The sequence below is a fragment of the Anabrus simplex genome, chromosome 1 (genome assembly GCF_040414725.1).
Source record: "Anabrus simplex isolate iqAnaSimp1 chromosome 1, ASM4041472v1, whole genome shotgun sequence".
NCBI classification, from domain to species: Eukaryota; Metazoa; Arthropoda; class Insecta; order Orthoptera; family Tettigoniidae; genus Anabrus; species Anabrus simplex.
This window is the reverse complement of record NC_090265.1, coordinates 857,393,159-857,413,243: the sequence shown is the minus strand read 5'-3', so window position 1 is coordinate 857,413,243 and position 20,085 is coordinate 857,393,159. Positions and strand designations below refer to the sequence as shown.

Here is a 20,085-nt window from a genome sequence, read left to right as displayed (position 1 = left end):
GTTTAAAGCATTCTAAATACGATTTATATTTTCCATGACCAGTTAAAAATTGAGTTAAAACAAAGTTCAGCACTAATGCTTTACATAATAGTCGATTTTGGACTTCCAGAAAAAATATTCCTTGCGTAACAGATCCTTTAAAACTACATGTCCATAAAATATTCCAGTGATGTAAAATATATTACCTGATTTATCTCTGAACATAACATATTGGAGATTTATGATATGCAATATCCAAAAGAGATGTAGCAGCTGATTTAGCTAATGAGTCTGCTTTTTCATTACCAGTAAACCCAGTGTGACCTCAAGATGTACAGATGTGCGAACACTCCTGAGCTATTGCTCCGATATTGACAGCTATTGGATTTAAGTCATATTTATCGTTTACTGTGTTCAATGCAGCTTGTGAATCACTGAAGATTCATACTCTTTTGTTGTAAGTTTTGCACCATTGCAACGCACACTTTAAGGCCCAAAGTTCTGCCTGAAAAATTGAGCAGTTGGGAGAAAGTTTACACTGAGCTGCAAATATTTCAGCATTGTTCTCATAGACTACAAATGCACAGCCAACACTGTCAATTCCATCAGAACTTGGTAAGCGGGAGCCATCAGTGTATATGATACAGTCATGTGGGTTATGGTAATCTTCACGCATAAGTTTCTTGAATTGACTTGGATGAACAGATTCCAAAAAGTGACACTTATGCTCTAAAATAATGTTGAAAATTGGCAAAGATGACACTCTTTTTCTTTAGTAACGACAGCTCAGCTTTGCCAATTCCTGTTAAAAACAATGGTTCTATTCCAGCAATTACAAGTGTTGTATCAGTAGATGAAGTGCAATATGCACGAGAAAATTCTTAGAGCAAACAGGATTTGCAACAGTTTATCCTGAGCCCATTTCTTCTCCAGTGTACTACGGAAAGTGGACACACAGTACAGTATTAAAGGTACAAAAACTGTATGATATATTATTCGTAAAACCTCAGAGTTAAGTCCCCAAGAAGGTCTACAAGCAATAGCAAGTCCTTGTAAAAGATTGCTTGATTTCAATTTTAATCTATTGTATGTGCCTTGAAAGTTAACTGTTTATCAAGCACAACACCTAAAGATAGTTGATCATCTAGTGTTATTCTGTGATTATTCATAACAATTTTGGGTTTTTATCTTCTCATTGTGACAAACATGGCTTTAGTTTTTGAAGGATTGAATTGAAGTTTGTTTACAGAGCCAGACTGAGATATAGAGTGTAAAGCTGAATTTGCTAGATAATTTAAATTCTGTACATTACCAGATTCAACTAAAAGAAGGGCATCATCTGCATAAGCAATAATATTACACTCCGTTGGAAGAGGTAATTGTAGGAGTTCGTCATATAAGATGTTCCAAAAAACCAGGGCTGCATGCTCATCCTTGCGGGCATCCCTTGCTAATACTTCATTCAGAGGTCGTGGTTCTAATCCGAAGTTTCACTTTTCGATTATTGAAGTAACCTTGTATTAATCTATAAGTTAAAAATTCTTTGGGCATCTTTTCTCTTTCAACTGAGATAAAATTTTAGGCCACCAGGCATTATCAAAAGCACCTGTTATATCCAAAGATATCAATATAGCTACCTTCTTAATTTTGAAGATGTTTTTGATCCAATCAACCACATACAGAACCGCATGTTCAGTGGATTTTTGAGGTGTGAAACCATATTGCTTTTGGCTTAAGTGACTGTGATGATATATGTGATCGATCAATTATCAGTTTCTCGAGAATTTTCCCTAGTATTGAAAGGAGGCAAATAGGTCTGAATGATTTAACTGCACTTAATACTAAGGAACTTTCTTTGGGAATTATTTTAACTATTGCAAGTTTCCAGGAAGTAGGAAAGAAATGTAGAGTGAGGCATTTGTTAAATAGAACAACAAACATTTGTGGGAAGCATAAGTGAATGTTCTTAATTATATTAGCAGATATGCCATCCCATCCAGGAGCTTTCTTATAATCTTGTAAAAGGATGATTCGCTCTACCTCCTGGTCTGAGAACGGCAATTCATCTACAGTATCGGGCAGAATTTGAGAAAATATGCTAATCGCTTCTTGTAAATCTGTGTCATCAACATCAGCAAAAAATCCGTTCATTAAAACCTCAGCGGTATCTTGAAAAGAAGTGGTGAATCCATTTTCAGTCTCAATTGTAGTAAGATTATTATTAAAATTATCTGGCCTTCTAGATAACTTATAAGTCCCCAGGGGTTATTTTTGGTTGGAATTGAACATAATTCTTTCCACCTTTCTTGTTTCCTTTTTGACATCATTTTTCTGTATTCCTCTTTAGCGGTCAAATATATTTCTTCATACCTCTGACTTAGCAAAGGACAATGACTACGTTTATATCTTCTATAACAGGCAAGAACACGTTTCGTCATAAGATCAAGTTCAGATTTCCACCAGAAGTTTTTATAAGATTTCTGAGAGAGTTTAGGTAAATTAGTTTCAGCTAGATTAATTTTATCATTATTTAATTTGTTAACAGCTTGATCTAATTCGTCCGCTGTACTACAGAGTTCTATGTCTCCCATTACTGTCTGCAAAATTTCTTTTAGAAAACAGACGAAAATGATTCCATTTAATATTCTTTGTCTTATAGATATGAGTTATGTAATTGGTGGCTTGTATTGTAGGTATTTCTGCTGTAGGTTTTAGAGATATCATTATTACAGCGTGATCAGACAGCATTGGTGTATCACTGACTTTCCAGTCAAAGTACACATTGCATATATAAAGCTCCCCACTAATAAACGTTGTGCACACTACTACTCTGTCAGCAGAACAGTATTGCCCCAACAGAACGACAGTCTTAGATTTAGTAACTATAGCTGCACGAATTCGCTCTTTAGGCTCATTATTTCTTGAAGTGTACACATGAAAATCTAATCCGAAGCCAATGACTTCATTATTTCTAACATTCGGTTCTTGTATGCACAGAACTATCCTCTCATTATGATCAAAATTTAAAAGTAGTTCTTGAGTAGAAACTAAAAGACTTAGTAAATTTTGTTGATAAATGAAAAGTTCAGCCATAATTAATTTTTGATTTAACAATGCTAAATATTTTCCTGCAGACCGGACAGTCTGACGACATAGCAGAATGTTGAGAATCTAAAGTTTCCAAAATGTTTCTCATAACTTTTTTCTGATTTTGAAATTTACAATTCACGCATTCAGTTTTACCTTGTTGTCATTCTATTCCGTCTTGAACTGGGATTACAGTAAAATGAAAATGTTAATGTTAAAGGCCCACCTTTTCAATACAATGAATGTTTATTGATGCGAGTATATATCACATAACGTTTAAAGAAGATCGGTACTAGTTTTGACGCTCATTGCGCGTCATCATCAGCCAACAAATCAATTGAGCAAAATACAACTTATCAAATAGCAATATATAACACAAGATAGCACCTACAAGACAAATGTTAAACTATGACTAGTTAAAATATAAAACACATGACAGCAAATACAAGGACTAATGTTAAAAGTTAAATTGTAACAAGTTAAAACAATGAAAGTAAATCAGAGAAGGTACAGTAGAAGTCCGTTATAGCGAGAATTCATAACAGCGAAAATTTTACTCGCTATAACGGATTGTCGTTATATCCGATTTTTGTATAAAAGTCGGAAAACCCTTCATGCACATTAAAATCGGTATGAAACGGCAATAATTTTGTTCAAAACTTGTGTTTCCGCAGATGATATCCACACTACGCCTTACTTGTTTATTATTTTTCGTAATCTGATACTACGTGCAAGTGTATGTTTAATTTAATTCTGAAAAAATATAGTACCGTATTTATCCGAATCCAAGATAAACCCCAATTATTCCTTCAAAAAATTTAAATCAGGCTCAAAAAGAAGTTTGTAAAATCATATGAATGCCTTGTTGTACATTAGGCCTACGCATTTTAGACTATTTTTAGACGCCGGACATTGACTTTCGTCACGCCGTATTTCTTTTTTTTTTTTCATGGCTGCACAATTATTCTTTATTTTCGCGGGTTTAAGATCCATTAACTTAACATTGACATCATAATACCGAAAAGAACTCGCTGAAAATTTTCCGGCAATACCTATTCCATGCGTCTCTACAATACAACGATCCATCAGGAAATTATTCTTGCTGTCTATAAAACTGTTATTTTTACGCAGCGTCAGATATAACCGGCTACCGCTATACGCACGTCTCGCTTGTCGGGTTCGGCCAAATTCAGCAGCTAGCGATGTATAGGCCTAATCGCGAACGTTGAAAGTCAACGAACGAGTTTATTGCGCCACGGTATGGCCCTTCCGCCCTTGCGTTTTTCGTGCACATACCTCACAATTTCATCTTCGACTTCTTTAAAGCGTCCTTGTTGCGGACCACTGAATGCATTTTTTGTACAGTACGCATTTTTTTAGCTCTTTGTTTTCACGCTAACGCCAAATACTGGCTTTAGTTAGGCCTATGCCGTATTTTCTTGCGGCTATACAATTATTTTACATTTTTGAGTGTTTAATAAACATCAACTTAAAATTGGCATCATAATATCGACTAGAACCCGTTGAAAATTTGCCGGCAATACCTTTTCCACGTATCTTTACAATACGACTATCCATCACGAAAATATTCCTGCTGTCTATAAACTTAATTTTACTAAGCGTCAAATACAATAGATGTGTTATGACTCTGCCACTAAGTAGCCATGGCTTTTCTACGAATTCGAAGGGTCGCATGTTTTGATGCCATTCTGCAGGTTTGAGAAACACACAGGCACTGACTGCACAACCGGTTGTCGCGGCTAGCGATGTGTAGTAAAGAGGCGGTCGTTTATTGTCAAAGAGTTCTGTGCGCGTGTGAAAAGAAGCAGCGTGGTTACCGCGGTAGTTGCCAGTGGTATCAATTAACTTACTGTTAGGCTACGAATGCAACAACCCTTGAGTTTTCGCATGAGATTCTGAGAAAAATAGTCACGGATTCGGAAAAATACGGTATCACTCCAGAGATTTCTGCGGCAAACACCTCAGCCTTTTCTTCAAACAGCGTCACCTAACCTAACCGTATATGTAGCCTATCATGAAAACATATTTGAAACGCATGTAGAGAAATAATCTCCACGCGAAAAATGTACATGTAAATAGCCGTAACTAGACGCGAGAAGATATGAAATATCCTCTGAAATCAGTGATGTACTCTGCCATATCTTGAGGTGTATCACATTCTTACTTAATTTCCGTATATTACATTAAAATGAAGATATCGTTTACTTCGGTCTTTATTTTTAATGAGTTAACAACTGCTATCGGCCACGTTAATTACGCATTTATTATGAAAACGTGTTATCCTCTTTCATTTCGAATTTTCTTTAGAGAACAGCAGTCGATGGGTGTTACTAATCAACTCCAACATCGCCTCTGAATGTCAACGAGAGAGATCGCAAATGCACAAAGTGAGAAAACTATACCGTACCAAAGATGATCGATCGCATTTTGTTACAAACGTTTCAGTTTTCTTATTCAAACAGCGTCACGTATCCTAACTTAACCGTACTATACGTATGATGAAAACACACTTCAAGCGCCAGTAGGGAAACTATAACTTTCTCGCTATAAATTTTCATAATAGCCTTTCCGTAATTTAACCAGACGCGACAAAATATAAACTAACCTCTGAAATCAATTAAGCACTCTGCCATATCTCGAGGTTTATCCCATTCTGAGTGCTCAAAATTAAGCGGTAGTTTAGTCAGCCTTAATTTTTAACGAGTTAACAACCGTTATCGGACACGTTATTTACGCTCTTATTACGAAAATATGTTCTCTTTCATTTAGAATTTTCTTTACGGAACAGCTGTCGGCGGGTATTACTAATCGACTCCGACATCGCCTTCGAATGTAGACGAGATAAATCGCTAGTGCACATAGCGAGGAAACGATGCCGAAGGTAATCTATCGCATGCAATATCATCGCTGGGGTGTATAAATATTGGTAACGGAAAACATCGCGTGCGCTTAATCGCTCGTAATAACGGATGCGCCAGTGATAGGGTTCTCGCTGTAACCGAAGAACGATACACAGTTTAATATAGGAAATTCGAAGGGACAGAAAAAAGTCGTCGCTATAACGGAGTTCTCGTTATAGCCGTACTCGCTATAGCGGACTTCTACTGTAACACAATTGTTAAGGTATGATACACGAGAAAATAGTCCAGCTTGAGGTTTGTAGAACATAAGGTGTATCTATATACAACACTTGAATGCACTTCCTAAGGCAAATTTTAAATGTAACATTAAAATGATGAGGGTATGGTGCATATGACCATCTAACACATATGAGAGCACCTATAAAGTCACTGTTAGATTATAACCAGTTGAAATGATGAGGTGGTTCTGACTGTAAAATATAAAATTTTTGAGAAGGTAAGTCTTGATAAACAAGAGAATAGTCCAGCTTGAGGTGCATAGATCATAAAGTAACATATGTTATCAGTGGGAAGAATAAACCTTGTCTCTTAAGTTGCAGTAATTAACAGGCTTAATTCAGGTGGTTTCGAAGCCAACAATGTGGTCGTGTGAAGATCATAATTTGAATCAACGTCACAATTCCCAGTTCTGTATGGAAACTTGGAGACCATCATCAAATTTCTCGCAAAAGAGGGCACCAAACTTTCCAAAATTTAGAGACGGCTCTGCGCACATTCTTGCAGACTCAAGTGTATGAGTGGGCTAAAAAATTTGTGGCAGGAAGAGAAGCTGTGGAAAATGAACCTCATGAAAGGAGACCACAAACTACATCACTGCAGACAACATTGTTGCCATTCGTGACATTATTGCTGAAGATCGGCAAATAAAAATTTTGCAAATTAGTTTAACCATAGGAATAAGTTACGGAAGTGTTCAAACCATCATCCGAGATGAACTCCATTTCAGAAAATTGTCTGCCAGGTGGATTCCTTGACTTAATGAAGAACAAAAAAAATCATGCCAGGAAGTTTGTCAGAGACTCCTGTGTTACTACAAGGAGGAAGGAGAGGATTTCTTGTGTCATATTGCGACTTGTGATGAAACTTGGGATCATTCAACACCAGAGTCAAAACAAGCAAGCATGGAGTGGAGGTGAAGAGACGAAGCAGTTTCAGTCAAGGCCAAAACATGCCCATCTGCTGGAAATGTGCTTGTAACCGTTTTCTGGGACTCCACAGGCGTTTTGCTGGTGGATTTTCTTCATGAACAAAAAACAATTAATGCAGCCTTTTGGATGAAGCAAAAGCTACACATTGCAACGTCATTCTTCTCCATGACAATGCAAGTCTGCATACTGCCATTTTAACATGGGAAAAAGTGGAGGAAATTCACTGGGCACCTCTGGAACATCACCCGTACAGTCCAGATTTATCAGCCTGTGACTACCAATTATTTGGACCACTCGAACAAGACCTAGAAGGACAGCGGTTCAATGATGATGCAAGTGTAGAAGAGTTCATGCGAACTGGCTCCGCACACGACCCTCTTCTTTCTATCAGGACAGCATTAAAAACTTACCAATCCGATGGAGAAAATGTGTATCGAAGGCAGGACACTATGTAGAAAAGTGATCTCTATGTGTGTATTTTTTGGTTGATGCAATAGATTTTAAAATATAATTTCAGTTTATATTTGATCCGCCCTCGTACTATGCAGCTCAAATACACAACAGCCTGAACAAAAACTAGAATACTGGAAAAGAGCCCTAGAGGAAAGAGGTCTTAAAATCAGCCAGAATAAGACTGAATATATGTGCAGCAACTGGGAATGAAACTGTTCAGATGGATGGAAACCAGCTCCAGGCAAGGAACAGTTTCAAGTACATTAGGATCCACTGTGTTTGCTGATGATAATCTAGATACAGAAATAACCCTCTGAATTCAGGCTACCTGGTTTAACTGAAAATGGTTATCTGGTGTCTTCTGTGACAGAAGACTGAATATCTGAACGAAGGGGAAAGCTTATAAATGTGTGGTGATATCTGCAACGCTATATGGTGCAGAAACTTGGTCAACATTGCACTAACAATATAAGGGGGTGGAAGTATCTGAAATGAAGACACTGAGATGGATGTGTGGGATTATGAGGAAAGACCACATCAAGAACACCCGTATAGGAGGCAGCATTACAGTGACTGAAATACAGTATCTAGAAAGGACCCAGAAAGACAATTGCTCTGGTATGGTCACATTAAATGCAGGGATCATAACTATGCAGGAAGGAGACTCATCAATCATCAATCAACTGCATTCAGGGCTGTCGCCCAGGTGGCACATTCCCTATCAATTGCTTACCTAGCTTTTTCTTAAAAGTTTTCAAAGAACTTGGAAATTTATTGAACATTTCTCTTGGTAATTCATACCAATCCCTTACTCCTCGTTCTATAAATGAATATTTGTTCCAATTCGTCCTCTTGAATTCTATATGTTTTCACATTCCAGAATACTAGACATGATAGTCTTTATTGATTATGCCTTGGAAATCATGACAAATTGTCTGAAAATCTTAATACAGTAGAAGTCCGTTATAGTGAGAATTCATAACAGCAAAAAGTTTACTCGCTGTAGCGGATTGTCGTTATATCCGATTTTTTATAAAAGTCGGGGAAAACCCCCATAAACATTAAAAATCGCTATGAAATGGCAATCAGTTTGTTTAAAACTTGCACTTCCACAGATGATATCCACACTAGGGCTTACTTGTTTGTTATTTTTCAAAATCCGATACTACATGAAAGTGTATGTTTAATTTCATTCTGAAAAAGTATAGTATCGTATTTCTACGAATCCAAGACGAGCCCCATTTTTTCCTTCAAAAAATTTAAATCATGCTCAAAAAGTACTTTGTAAAAGCATATGAACGCCTTTGTTGCACAGTAGGCCCACGCATTTTTAGACTATTTTTAGACGCTTTCATCATGCCGTATTTTATATTTTGCGGCTTCACAATTATTCTTTATTTCGCAGGTTTAACAACCATTAACTTAAAATTGGTATCATAATACCGGAGAGAACCCGTTGAAAATTTGCCGGCAATACCTATTCCATACATCTCTACAATACGATGATCCATCAGGAAATTATTCTTGCTGTCTATAAAACTGTTACTTTTACTCAGTGTCAGATATAACCGGCTACCGCTACACGCACGTCACGCTTGCCGGCTAGCGATGTATAGGCCTCATCGTGGACATTAAAAGTCAGCGAACGAGTTTATTGCAACACGATATGGCCATTCCGCCCTTGCGTTTTTCGTGCACATACCTCACAATTTCATCTTCCCTTCTTTAAAGCGTCCTTGTTGCGGACCACTGAATATATTTTTTGTACAGTACGCATTTTTTAGCTCTTTGTCTTCAAGCTCACGCCAAATATTGGCTTTAGTTAGGCATATGCGGTATTTTCTTGTGGCTGTACAATTATTCTACATTTCCGAGTGCTTGATAACCATTAACTTAAAATTGGCATCATAATATCGACGAGAACCCGTTGAAAATTTGCCGGCAATACCTTTTCCATGTATTTTATAATACGACTATATATCATGAAAATATTCTTGCTGTCTATAAAACTTAATTTTACTAAGCGTCAAGTACAACAGACGAGTTATAACTCTGCTACTGAGTAGCCGGCCTTTCTATGAATTCGAAGGCTTGCATATTTTGATGCCATTCTGCAGATTTGAGAAATGTTTTTGTGGAGGCTAATAGAATGTCATTCTCTCTCACACTATTTCCTGAGATCCAGCGACGTTACACACAGACACTGTACAACCGGTTGTCGCGGCTAGCGATGTATAATAAAGAGGCGGTCGTTTATTGTCAACGAGTTTTGTGCGTGTGTGCATCACGCGCGGGGGTGAAAAGAAGCAGCGTAGTTACCGTGGTAATTGCCAGTGGAATCCATTAACTTACTGTTAGGCCGCGAATGCAAGACAATCCTTGAGTTTTCGCACAAGATTCTGAGAAAAAAAACACATCGGTATCACTCCAGAGGTTTCTGTGGCAAACACTTCAGTTTTCTTCTTTAAACGGTGTCACCTAACCTAACCATATATGTAATCATGAAAACATATTTGAAACGCATGTAGAGAAATGATAACCTTCTCGCTAAAGATTTACATGTAAATAGCCTTTCCGAAATTTAACTAGACGCGAGAAGATATGAACTATCCTCTGAAATAAGTGATGTACTCTGCCATATCTGGAGGTGTATCACATTCTTACGTAATTTCCGTATGTAACATAAAAATTATGAGATCGTTTACTTCAGTCTTTATTCTTAACGAGTTAACAACTGCTATCGACCACGTTATTGATGCATTTATTACGAAACGTGTTATCCTCTTTCATTTCGGTTTTTTTCCAAAGAACAGCAGTCGACGGGTATTACTAATTGACTCCAACATCGTCTTCGAATGTTGACGAGAGAACTCGTAAATCCATATAATGAGAAAACTATACCATACCGAAAATGATCAAACGCATTTTGTGGCAAACGTTTCAGTTTTCTTATTCAAACAGCGTCACTTATCCTAAGTTAACCGTACTATTACGTATGATGAAAACATACTTGAAGCGCCAGTAGAGAAATAATAACCTTCTCGCTATAAATTTTCATAATAGCTTTTCCGTAATTTAACCAGATGCGAGAAAATATAAACTAACCTCTGAAATAAATTATGCACTCTGCCATATCTCAAGATGTATCCCATTCTTACTAAATTGCAGTATTTAGCCTTAAAATTAAGCGGTGGTTTAGTCAGCCTTTAATTTTAACGAGTTAACAACCGTTATCGGACACATTATTTATGGATTTATTACGAAAATATGTTCTCTTCCATTTCAAATTTTCTTTACAGAACAGCAGTCGACGGGCATTACTAATCGACTCCGACATTGCCTTCGAATGTCGACGAGAGAACTCGCTAGTGGACATAGCGAGGAAACAATACCGAAGGTAATCGATCGCATGAAGTATAATCGCTGGGGTGCATAAATATCGGGAACGGAAAAAATCGCGCGCGCTTGATCGTTCGTAATAACGGGTGCGTCCGTGATAGGGCTTTCGTTGTAACCGAAGGACGATACATAAGTTTAATATAGGAATTTTGAAGGGGCAGAAAGAAACTGTCGCTATAACAGAGTTCTCGTTATACACCATACTCGCTATAGCGGACTTCTACTGTATATTGTAAATATCTTGGTTTTGCTTCTTCAAAAGAACTGTAAGTGTTCGCTTCTTCAGTCTATCAAAACTAAAACAGGATACAATAAAATTTACAAAGTATCTGAAAAAGAAAATAGTAGAATTTAATTAAATTAATTGTATCATTTTAAGGTATAATTTGTAGTTAAATGTTTTCTTTTTCTGGTATTATCTCTAGCTAAATGTTTTCATTTTCAGGTATTTCCTGAATTTTATTTTATCCCAAATTAGTTTCAACAGACTGAAGAACCTAATTGTTATAGATTAAGTCAAAATTGAAAGGAATCTTTAAAAAATCATGACTTCAAATACCAAAGAATTTTAATTCAATGTCAACAATAGTCATTCAACAACAACAGATAACTTGCGCACTATATATCCTTATATACATAGTAGTAGTAGTAGTAGTAGTAGTAGTAGTAGTAGTATACAGAAATACTAAAGTTGATGAATTTGGGACTTACCTTAAATCACAATTCAGTTGTTGGATAAGTGAAGGGAGTAACGTGGATACACTTTGGGCTAAACTTAAAGGCATTATTTGGGAAGGAGAGAAGAGATTTGTACCTGTTAAGAAGGGTAAAATGACCTCAGACCCTGTTTATTATACAAGGGAAATAAGAAAATTAAAAAGAAAATGTAGAATAGTAAACAGGAAAATCAAAGAGGGTAGGGAGAGTAGAGAAACTAGAAAACAGCTAATGAGGGAACTGAATAGAGTGAAAAAGGAAGCAAAAGAGAATTATATGAATGGCATACTTCAAGAGAGTAATGACCACAAAGGGAAATGGAAAAAGCTGTATTCATATATCAGGAATCAAAAAGGAAAAGGAGTCCAAATTCCTACAATGGTGGGAGAAGGGGGTGAACACTATTTAACAGATACTGAGAAAGCAAACCTATTTAGTAGGGAATTTAGAGATTCAGTAGATGATTGTCAAGAGTTGGAAACCGAAACAGAAGATAGAGAGGGAGACAGACAGAGGGAAACAAGAAGCTTCTCATTCACAAACGAAGATATTTTCAGAGAAATCCAACTGCTTCAGCAAGGAAAAGCTGCAGGAAGTGATCAAATTACTGGGGAGGTATTAAAGACAATGGGGTGGTACATAGTGCCTTATTTAAAATTTCTCTTTGACTATGTCATAAATAATAGTGTAATACCAAAGGAATGGAAGGAATCTATAATAATACCAATTTATAAAGGAAAGGGTGATAAAAGGAAACCAGAGAACTACAGACCAATCAGCCTGACCAGTATAGTTTGTAAAATTCTGGAGAGTTTAATATCGAAGTACATCAGAGGGATATGTGATGATAAAAATTGGTTCATGAGGAGCCAGTATGGATTTAGAAAGAAATTTTCTTGTGAGGCACAACTGGTGGGATTTCAGCAGGACATATCAGATCAGTTGGATTCAGGAGGTCAGTTAGATTGCATAGCCATAGATCTTTCCAAAGCCTTTGATAGAGTGGAACATGGAATATTATTAAAGAAATTGGAGGGAATAGGATTGGACGTAAGGGTTACACGTTGGATAAAAGCATTTCTAAATTCAAGGGTTCAGAAAGTCAAAGTAGGAAATAATGTATCGCAGGAAGAGAAAGTTTGGAAGGGAATTGCACAGGGTAGTATAATCGGTCCGTTACTTTTCTTAATATACGCAAATGATTTAGGGAACAATATAACATCAAAAATAAGATTGTATGCAGATGACATAATTGTTTATAGAGAAATAAACAACATTGAGGATTGTTCAGAATTACAAAGGGACCTTGAAAGTATCCAACAATGGGTTGAAGAAAATAATATGAAGGTTAATGGAGGCAAATCAACTGTTACAACTTTTACAAACAGAAGCTTTAAAACTGAATTTGAATATACTTTGGATGAGGTAGTTATCCCAAAAGATGGCAAGTGCAAATACTTAGGTGTGAGATTTGAAAGTAATTTGCACTGGAAGGGTCATATTGATGACATTGTTGGGAAAGCATACAGATCATTACATGTCATAATGAGGCTACTTAAAGGATGCAACAAAGAATTAAAAGAAAAAAGTTACTTGAGTATGGTTCGTCCATTATTGGAATATGCAAACAGTGTTTGGGATCCTCACCAAGAATACCTAATAAAAGAAATAGATAGTGTGCAGAGGAAAGCAGCAAGATTTGTAACAGGGGATTTCAGGAGAAAGAGTAGTGTATCAGAAATGTTAAAGGAACTTGGGTGGGAAACTTTAAGTAAGAGAAGGGAGAAAACTAGACTTACAGGATTATATAGAGCCTATACAGGAGAAGAAGCATGGGGAGATATCCGTGAGAGGCTTCAGATGGAAAATAATTATATCGGCAGGACTGACCACAAATATAAAATTAGAAGGAATTTTAGCAGAAGCGATTGGGGTAAATTTTCATTCATTGGGAAGGGTGTGAAGGAGTGGAACAGTTTACCAGGGGTAGTGTTTGATCCTTTTCCAAAATCTGTACAGATATTCAAGAAGAGAATAAACAGCAACAGAGAAAATAAATGAAGTGTTAGAGGGCATTCGACCGGTGCAGGTTATTGTAAATTTAAAAAAAATGTGTGTGAATAAATTAATTCCATCCCCTGGTCTAAGGAGTTTGGACAGCCAAAGTAGGGGACTGCCTGTAGGGGTGAAGTACAGTGGGGACTTCGAGGGCCCTGGGACCGCTACGGTAGCTGTGAAGGCCCTTCAGGAACTCTGAAAAGTGGTGGCAAAAGGGGCTCTGGTTAAGACGCAGCAGGTCGTTATGCTACTTAGGATCCAGAACGGGTAAAAAAAAAAAAGTAAATAAATAAATGCAATGTAAATATTAATGTTATACCAGTTTTATAGTATCATTTGAAGCAATTCCACATACTGTATATCAGTTGACTATATTTGTAAGTAGTACAGGAGATATTATAATTAGAATTTTGTAAACAATATAAATTTATTAAGGATGAGCTGTGTGTTTAATAGAAAACATTGTTAGCGTAAATTGTATAATATTGTATTATAGGAAAAATTTTCTTCTCTTGTTAATTTAATATTTAGTGCTTGACAATAATGTATTTTAGTGTACCATTTGCCACCGAGGTAGACACCTCATTTGCAAATAAAGAGATTTTGATTTGATTTTGAGTAGCTCATGACATCATATCACAGGGAAGCTGATGTTTCCTTGGCAGAAAGATGAGATGACAGAGTTCAGACTGACAAAAAAGAAGACAAACTTTGGTGATAAATAAAACTGGTTTAAGAGAAATAATCAGAGGGAAAATGGAAGTGGTCAGAATAAATGTAGCAGCAAAAGAAAGGGAAGGGTCATAATGGTATGAAAATGAAAGACTCCCTAGGCCTTGGAAACCTAATATCGTTGGGGTTAGAAAAGAAGACGAGTTGACCAAGGGAGGTCAGATAGGAAAAATGAAAGCAAGGAGCTCGGCATAAGTGGAAGAAATGCCAGAGTCATGCCTTTCATTGTTCACAATTGAAGACATGGATGGAAGAAGGGCGTAACTCAAAAAACACTCTTTTGAGATAAATGAATTTAAAGAATTACAACATCAAACACTTTTCTCAGAAATACAGAATTTTGGAATATTATACTTAACTACATTTTTGATTATTTCATAATATGTACATCAAAAATATTTATAAATTTTGTGGTTGTTGTCAATTTTGTATTTTGGAGCTACGCCCTTATTCCATTTAAAGAAACATTTTCATTGAAAATTAATGTTATTTACATTGTTGGAAGCATGTAGACAAGTTTTACAGGTTAGAACATTTGACAGGTCACAACATATTATTAGAGTCACTATATCGTGAATTTCCTACTCCCACAGATTCAGCTCCCCGGAAAATATTTTCAAACCATGCACGTGCACCTGCGCATAGAAAGCTTACTAAATCTTTAACATCTTTTAATTTCGCGAGTTCAAAACCTACATGAGGGACTGGGAAACTACCCAAAGTATCTACAGACCTTATATCCTTCAATAACTGAAACTTGTCATGAAACGTAATATTATAAGTCTGGCTTCCTCTTACAGTTCCTTCAGGAGAGTGACATAATATCACATACTTTGGAATTGAAAACTTAAGTCCTTTTGTTTGTGGTGTTGCAAATGACACTGGGCTGAGAACGACAGAACATTCGGATAGTGAGGATTTAGTATCCGAATCATCTTAGATTTCACTTGGTATATATTCACTGTCATCTGCTGAAATATCAGATGTTTCTCCTTCTGACATTACTCCTGCGTCAGCCGTTTAGCTTCTGATGAGTGATGGATGATTGCTGGCTCGCCTTAAGTCAGCATTGGAGTGTATTTTAAGTCGGGCACAAGCAATATTTGAAAGAATGGCGCAACTCAATATAGCACATCACACGCCATCTATTGACACTACCGTGAAGCCATTTAGGTAGAATCTAGAACAGCCTCCAATTTACCGAATAACACCACAACCTGACTTAAGCCCTTCTTCCATCTATGTCTTCAATTGCAAATATTGTGTGCTAAAGAAATTCTTACCTCCCCACTTCCTGCTTGGAAAACTATGGTTGACGCTGGAAGGTTGGGCACCTCCCTGGGAACATCGCAGGAATTATGCATTCCATGTGGAAGTTTGATCACCCTCTTTGATGTTTTCAACATCACCATCTTGCCTTCCAAAGGTTTGGAATCTTCTGCAGGGGCAACACCAAGCTGAAATAATATTTTTATGGAAAAAGATTAAAATAAGAGGCAAGGCAACAGAATTAAATGTGGATTATTGCACTACCTGTCCATAACCTGAAAGAAAGCACTTCCATGTAAATGTTCAACTGAATTTATACACAGTTTACAGTTATGAATCTTTAAAAATTGGTAATTTATATCAAGTACAAGCAGTGAAAAATAGGAAGGAAGCATGGCAAGTATGGAATAGTGATAAAACAGAAAATGGAAGAAAGTATCAGGAAATGAAAATAAGGTGCAAGAAAGTAGTAAATAAAGAAAAGCTTGTTAGGTTTCACACTAGAGTTGGAAGAGGATGTTAATAGTGGGAAAAGGATGCTATATGAACTTGTAAGGAGGAAGAGAAAAGAACGAGTCTACACAAAACAGGTGAAAGGGAAAAAAGGAGATACAATAACACAACCAGAGGAGATAAGGAAAAGATGAAAGGATTACTTTGATGAAATCCTGAATGTGTGATAAGATGACAGAGGTGAAGTATGAGGAGACAGGATCCAAGAGTGAAATCACAATGGAAGAGACGGAAACTCCTGTCGCATGAATGAAAGTGGGAAAAGCAGCTGGAATGGACGAAATGTGTGTGGAAATGATACAAGCAGTAGGATCAGAAGCAACTGGAGTAAAATGCTGACATATGCAGTGGATACCTGGACATGACAAGAAGACAGGAAAATAAAATCCAGGCCAGTGAAATGACATTTTTAAGAAGTATGAATCCTGTTGAATCCTTTTTCTGATCTCCATGGCCAGCCCTCCATCCTGCATCAGTTCACTTCCCAGGTACTTGAAGCTTTCCACAATTTCAAGGTTTTGTCCCCTCATTCTTATACAGTAATTGTTTTCCCTTCCCTTTCTCCTCTAGTCAGTACCACTGTCTTACTCCTTTCCATGCTGATTTTATTTTCATAATTTTCAATAATCTTCCTCAACATGTCGACTTGCCCTTGTACTTCCCCTTTGTTTGCTCCCTACGCCACAATGTCATATGCAAACCTCATTACCTTCAGCTCCTTGTACCCATATTTTTCCTTTGTCTCTTTCACAATTTTCTGCATAACCATTATGAATAATGGTAGTGACAGGACACTTCCTGGTAGTAGTCCAGTTCCAATCCAAAACTACTCTGTCTTCCCACGTATGTCTTAACACTGCTGCAAGGATTTTTGTACATTGTTTGTCTATATTCCATCATTTGTTTTCCAAATCCCTTCTGTAGCATTACTTTCCGTATCTTTGCTCTGGAGACACTATCATAAGCTTTTTATAAATCAAGGAGTGTCGTCATCATATCTCTTCCACAGTCCCAATGTTTTTATCTTTGCTGGAATAGAAAGAACAGCTTTCTTCAAATCCACTGTCAGCAACATTGCCATTTAAATGATCCAGTTTCATATAAAATAATGAAAAAAATGTATGCACATATAGTCATATATACCCAGTTATTTATGATATTTAATATTATTTTGCCTGTATCCAATTCTATCTTAAAGTAATGTCTTTCAAGACATGCTTTCGATATATTGACATTTCTTGAAAGTTTGTAAACAATTATTTAAAACATACAATGGTATAACTAATATTGTAAGAGTTATTAATATTTTTTAAAACCTAAAATAGTATATCATTTTATATTTTCCTTAATTTGGATTTCAAACTGTACCAATTTATTCACTAAACCATAAAACAGAATGGTATTATGTTGGCATTATAATGTTGATTCTTGATTATGACCATGTTTAAGAAATCGGTCAGGATATGTCTATTTATGAATTATTACAGATAGAATAAAACTACTATACACTGTTTTCTACTTGTTACTGGTGATGTATTCAAATGTATTCTGGAAAGTTGTCTGTATTGTCTGTGCATAGTTGTTGAAAGTTAAACCTCAATTAGGTGTTGATATTTATTTTCCCTTAACCTATTGGGTCCACACCCTTCATAGATTCAAAGTGCAAAGAGTAAGTGAATTGGCAAGTAATATCCAATAACCATGTTGCCTTATTTGCTACCTTTTATTTCATTTTATTCCTAATATGGCAACTGCACTGTGTGAAGAGACTAGATGGGTTAGCCTCTAAAAAGGAAGCTGCATATCTATGTCACGTGACTATGTGAAGCAAGATATTGGCTACAAATGAACTAGTCAATGAAATAAGCTAGCTTTTCATGGATCCACAGTTTATAATACAGACTCTTTGTTCATGAAAGAGTCGACTTGTTAACATAACATCAAGGAGCAAGGTAGCTCTTTCAAATGAGCTGTTCAAAAGAGTTAATTAATTTATGAATGGCCTATTACAACCTATCTATTTGAAGATGGAAGAGTATGAAGATGTGGAGATTGTCTCTTTGTGTTTTCATGTCCTTGTCTCCTCCTGCTGCTCCCATATCCCACAATGACCTACCACTATATTCATCTCATTATGTGTTCCTTTTCTTGTTCTTATCTCTCCATATATGGCTTGACTTAACCCTTTCACTTTCAAACTCTCAGCTGATGGATGTGTGAAAACTGCCAGGCACTGTGATATCAACATGAAAGTTTGTAAACATACAAAGTATATATCACTATCACTGCAAGTAAGTCATGTCTCTACACCAAAAGGGTTCAATGTAAAAAAAAAAAATAATAAATTAAAAAATGTGGAAACAAAGTTAAAAGTTTCAGATTTTGAAAGTTTTTAAGTAATTCTGGGAAACTGTGTTCAATGCACAAATTTGTGACTGATGTTATTAGAAAGGTTATATTATTGTTTACTAGCATGGTAAATATTATTATTTCATGCAAAATGCTGCTATCTGGCGTGTAAATAACAAAGTAATCACAATAAAGGCCAGTAACGATAGATCGTTACCACGACAGTTCTTGCAGGAACCGTGAGTACCGATAGATCGTTACCTCGAAAGCATAAGGGTTAATTATTATCAATAGTAACACTGAACAAAACTAGGAAGACTAACCTGTGCTTGACTGTTGTTGCCCCATGCCCACACCTTGCCACCAGAGGCCTCTAACGCTGTAGTAAACTCACAGCCACAGCATACCTGCTGGAGTCGCAGTGAGCCTGCAGCACTGGGTATTACCCCAGAAATACTTGTCGGGGACTGTGACCAAACAGACTTCCGGTGAACATAATACACCATTCAATATAACACAGATAACAAATAAGAAACACTGGTGTAACTCACCTTCATGCTCACAGAAGGTGTTGATGACATAGGAGTAGGTATAGGCACTTCTTTTCGAGAACCGTTTCCCACCTGACCATCCAAATTACGGCCCCAAATGTACAGCTCACCTTCCTTAGTGAGTAAAGCTGAATGATGACATCCACATGAGATCTGAAAAGAATAACAAATATAAGTTAATACAGTCGTCATCATCATCATCATGTCTGATTCGTTGGCTGAATGGTCAGCGTACTGGCCTTCGGTTCAGAGGGTCCCGGGTTCGATTCCCGGCCGGGTCGGGGATTTTAACCTTCATTGGTTAATTCCAACGGCCCGGGGACTGGGTGTTTGTGCTGTCCCCAACATCCCCGCAACTCACACACCACACATAACACTATCCCCCACCACAATAACACGCAGTTACCTACACATGGCAGATGCCGCCCACCCTCATCGGAGGGTCTGCCTTGCAAGGGCTGCACTCGGCTAGAAATAGCCACACGAAATAAATAAATAAATAAATAAATCATCATCATCATCATCATCATCATAATCGCATCAATGTCCCACTTCAGTCGCCCGTGTGTGGTTAACAAGCCCCCTTTCTGTCCTTCCACTTTTCCTGCTCCATTACTTCCACCAAATACAATCCAGTTTCTCTAATGTCCTTCCAAATCTGATCCATCTACCTTCTTCTCGGTCTTCCAACTGGTCTCTTTCCCTTAACTTCTCTTTCCAACTCCCTTCTTGTTACCTGTTCCTTTCCCATTCTTTTTACATGTCTGAACCATCTCAGTCTTGCTTTCTGTATGTTCTGTACTAATGGTTCTATATTTAGCTCTTCTCTGATTTTAATATTTTGAATTCTATCTTTTCTTGTCTTTTTAACCAATGTTCTTAAAAATG

General features: G+C 36.8%; 1 protein-coding gene across 1 annotated transcript in view; it reads right to left on the bottom strand.

Annotated features, from left to right (window-relative positions):
• ca (claret) overlaps positions 1 to 20,085 on the bottom strand; it is a 367,006-nt gene that overhangs the window by 54,716 nt on the left and 292,205 nt on the right. Inside the window, exons 23-25 of the mRNA XM_067136443.2 lie at positions 19,198 to 19,350; positions 18,970 to 19,113; positions 15,799 to 15,972 (exon numbers count right to left, since the gene is read on the bottom strand). Of these exons, the coding sequence (XP_066992544.2) occupies positions 15,799 to 15,972; positions 18,970 to 19,113; positions 19,198 to 19,350 (471 nt within the window). The remainder of the gene's footprint in view (positions 1 to 15,798; positions 15,973 to 18,969; positions 19,114 to 19,197; positions 19,351 to 20,085) is intronic.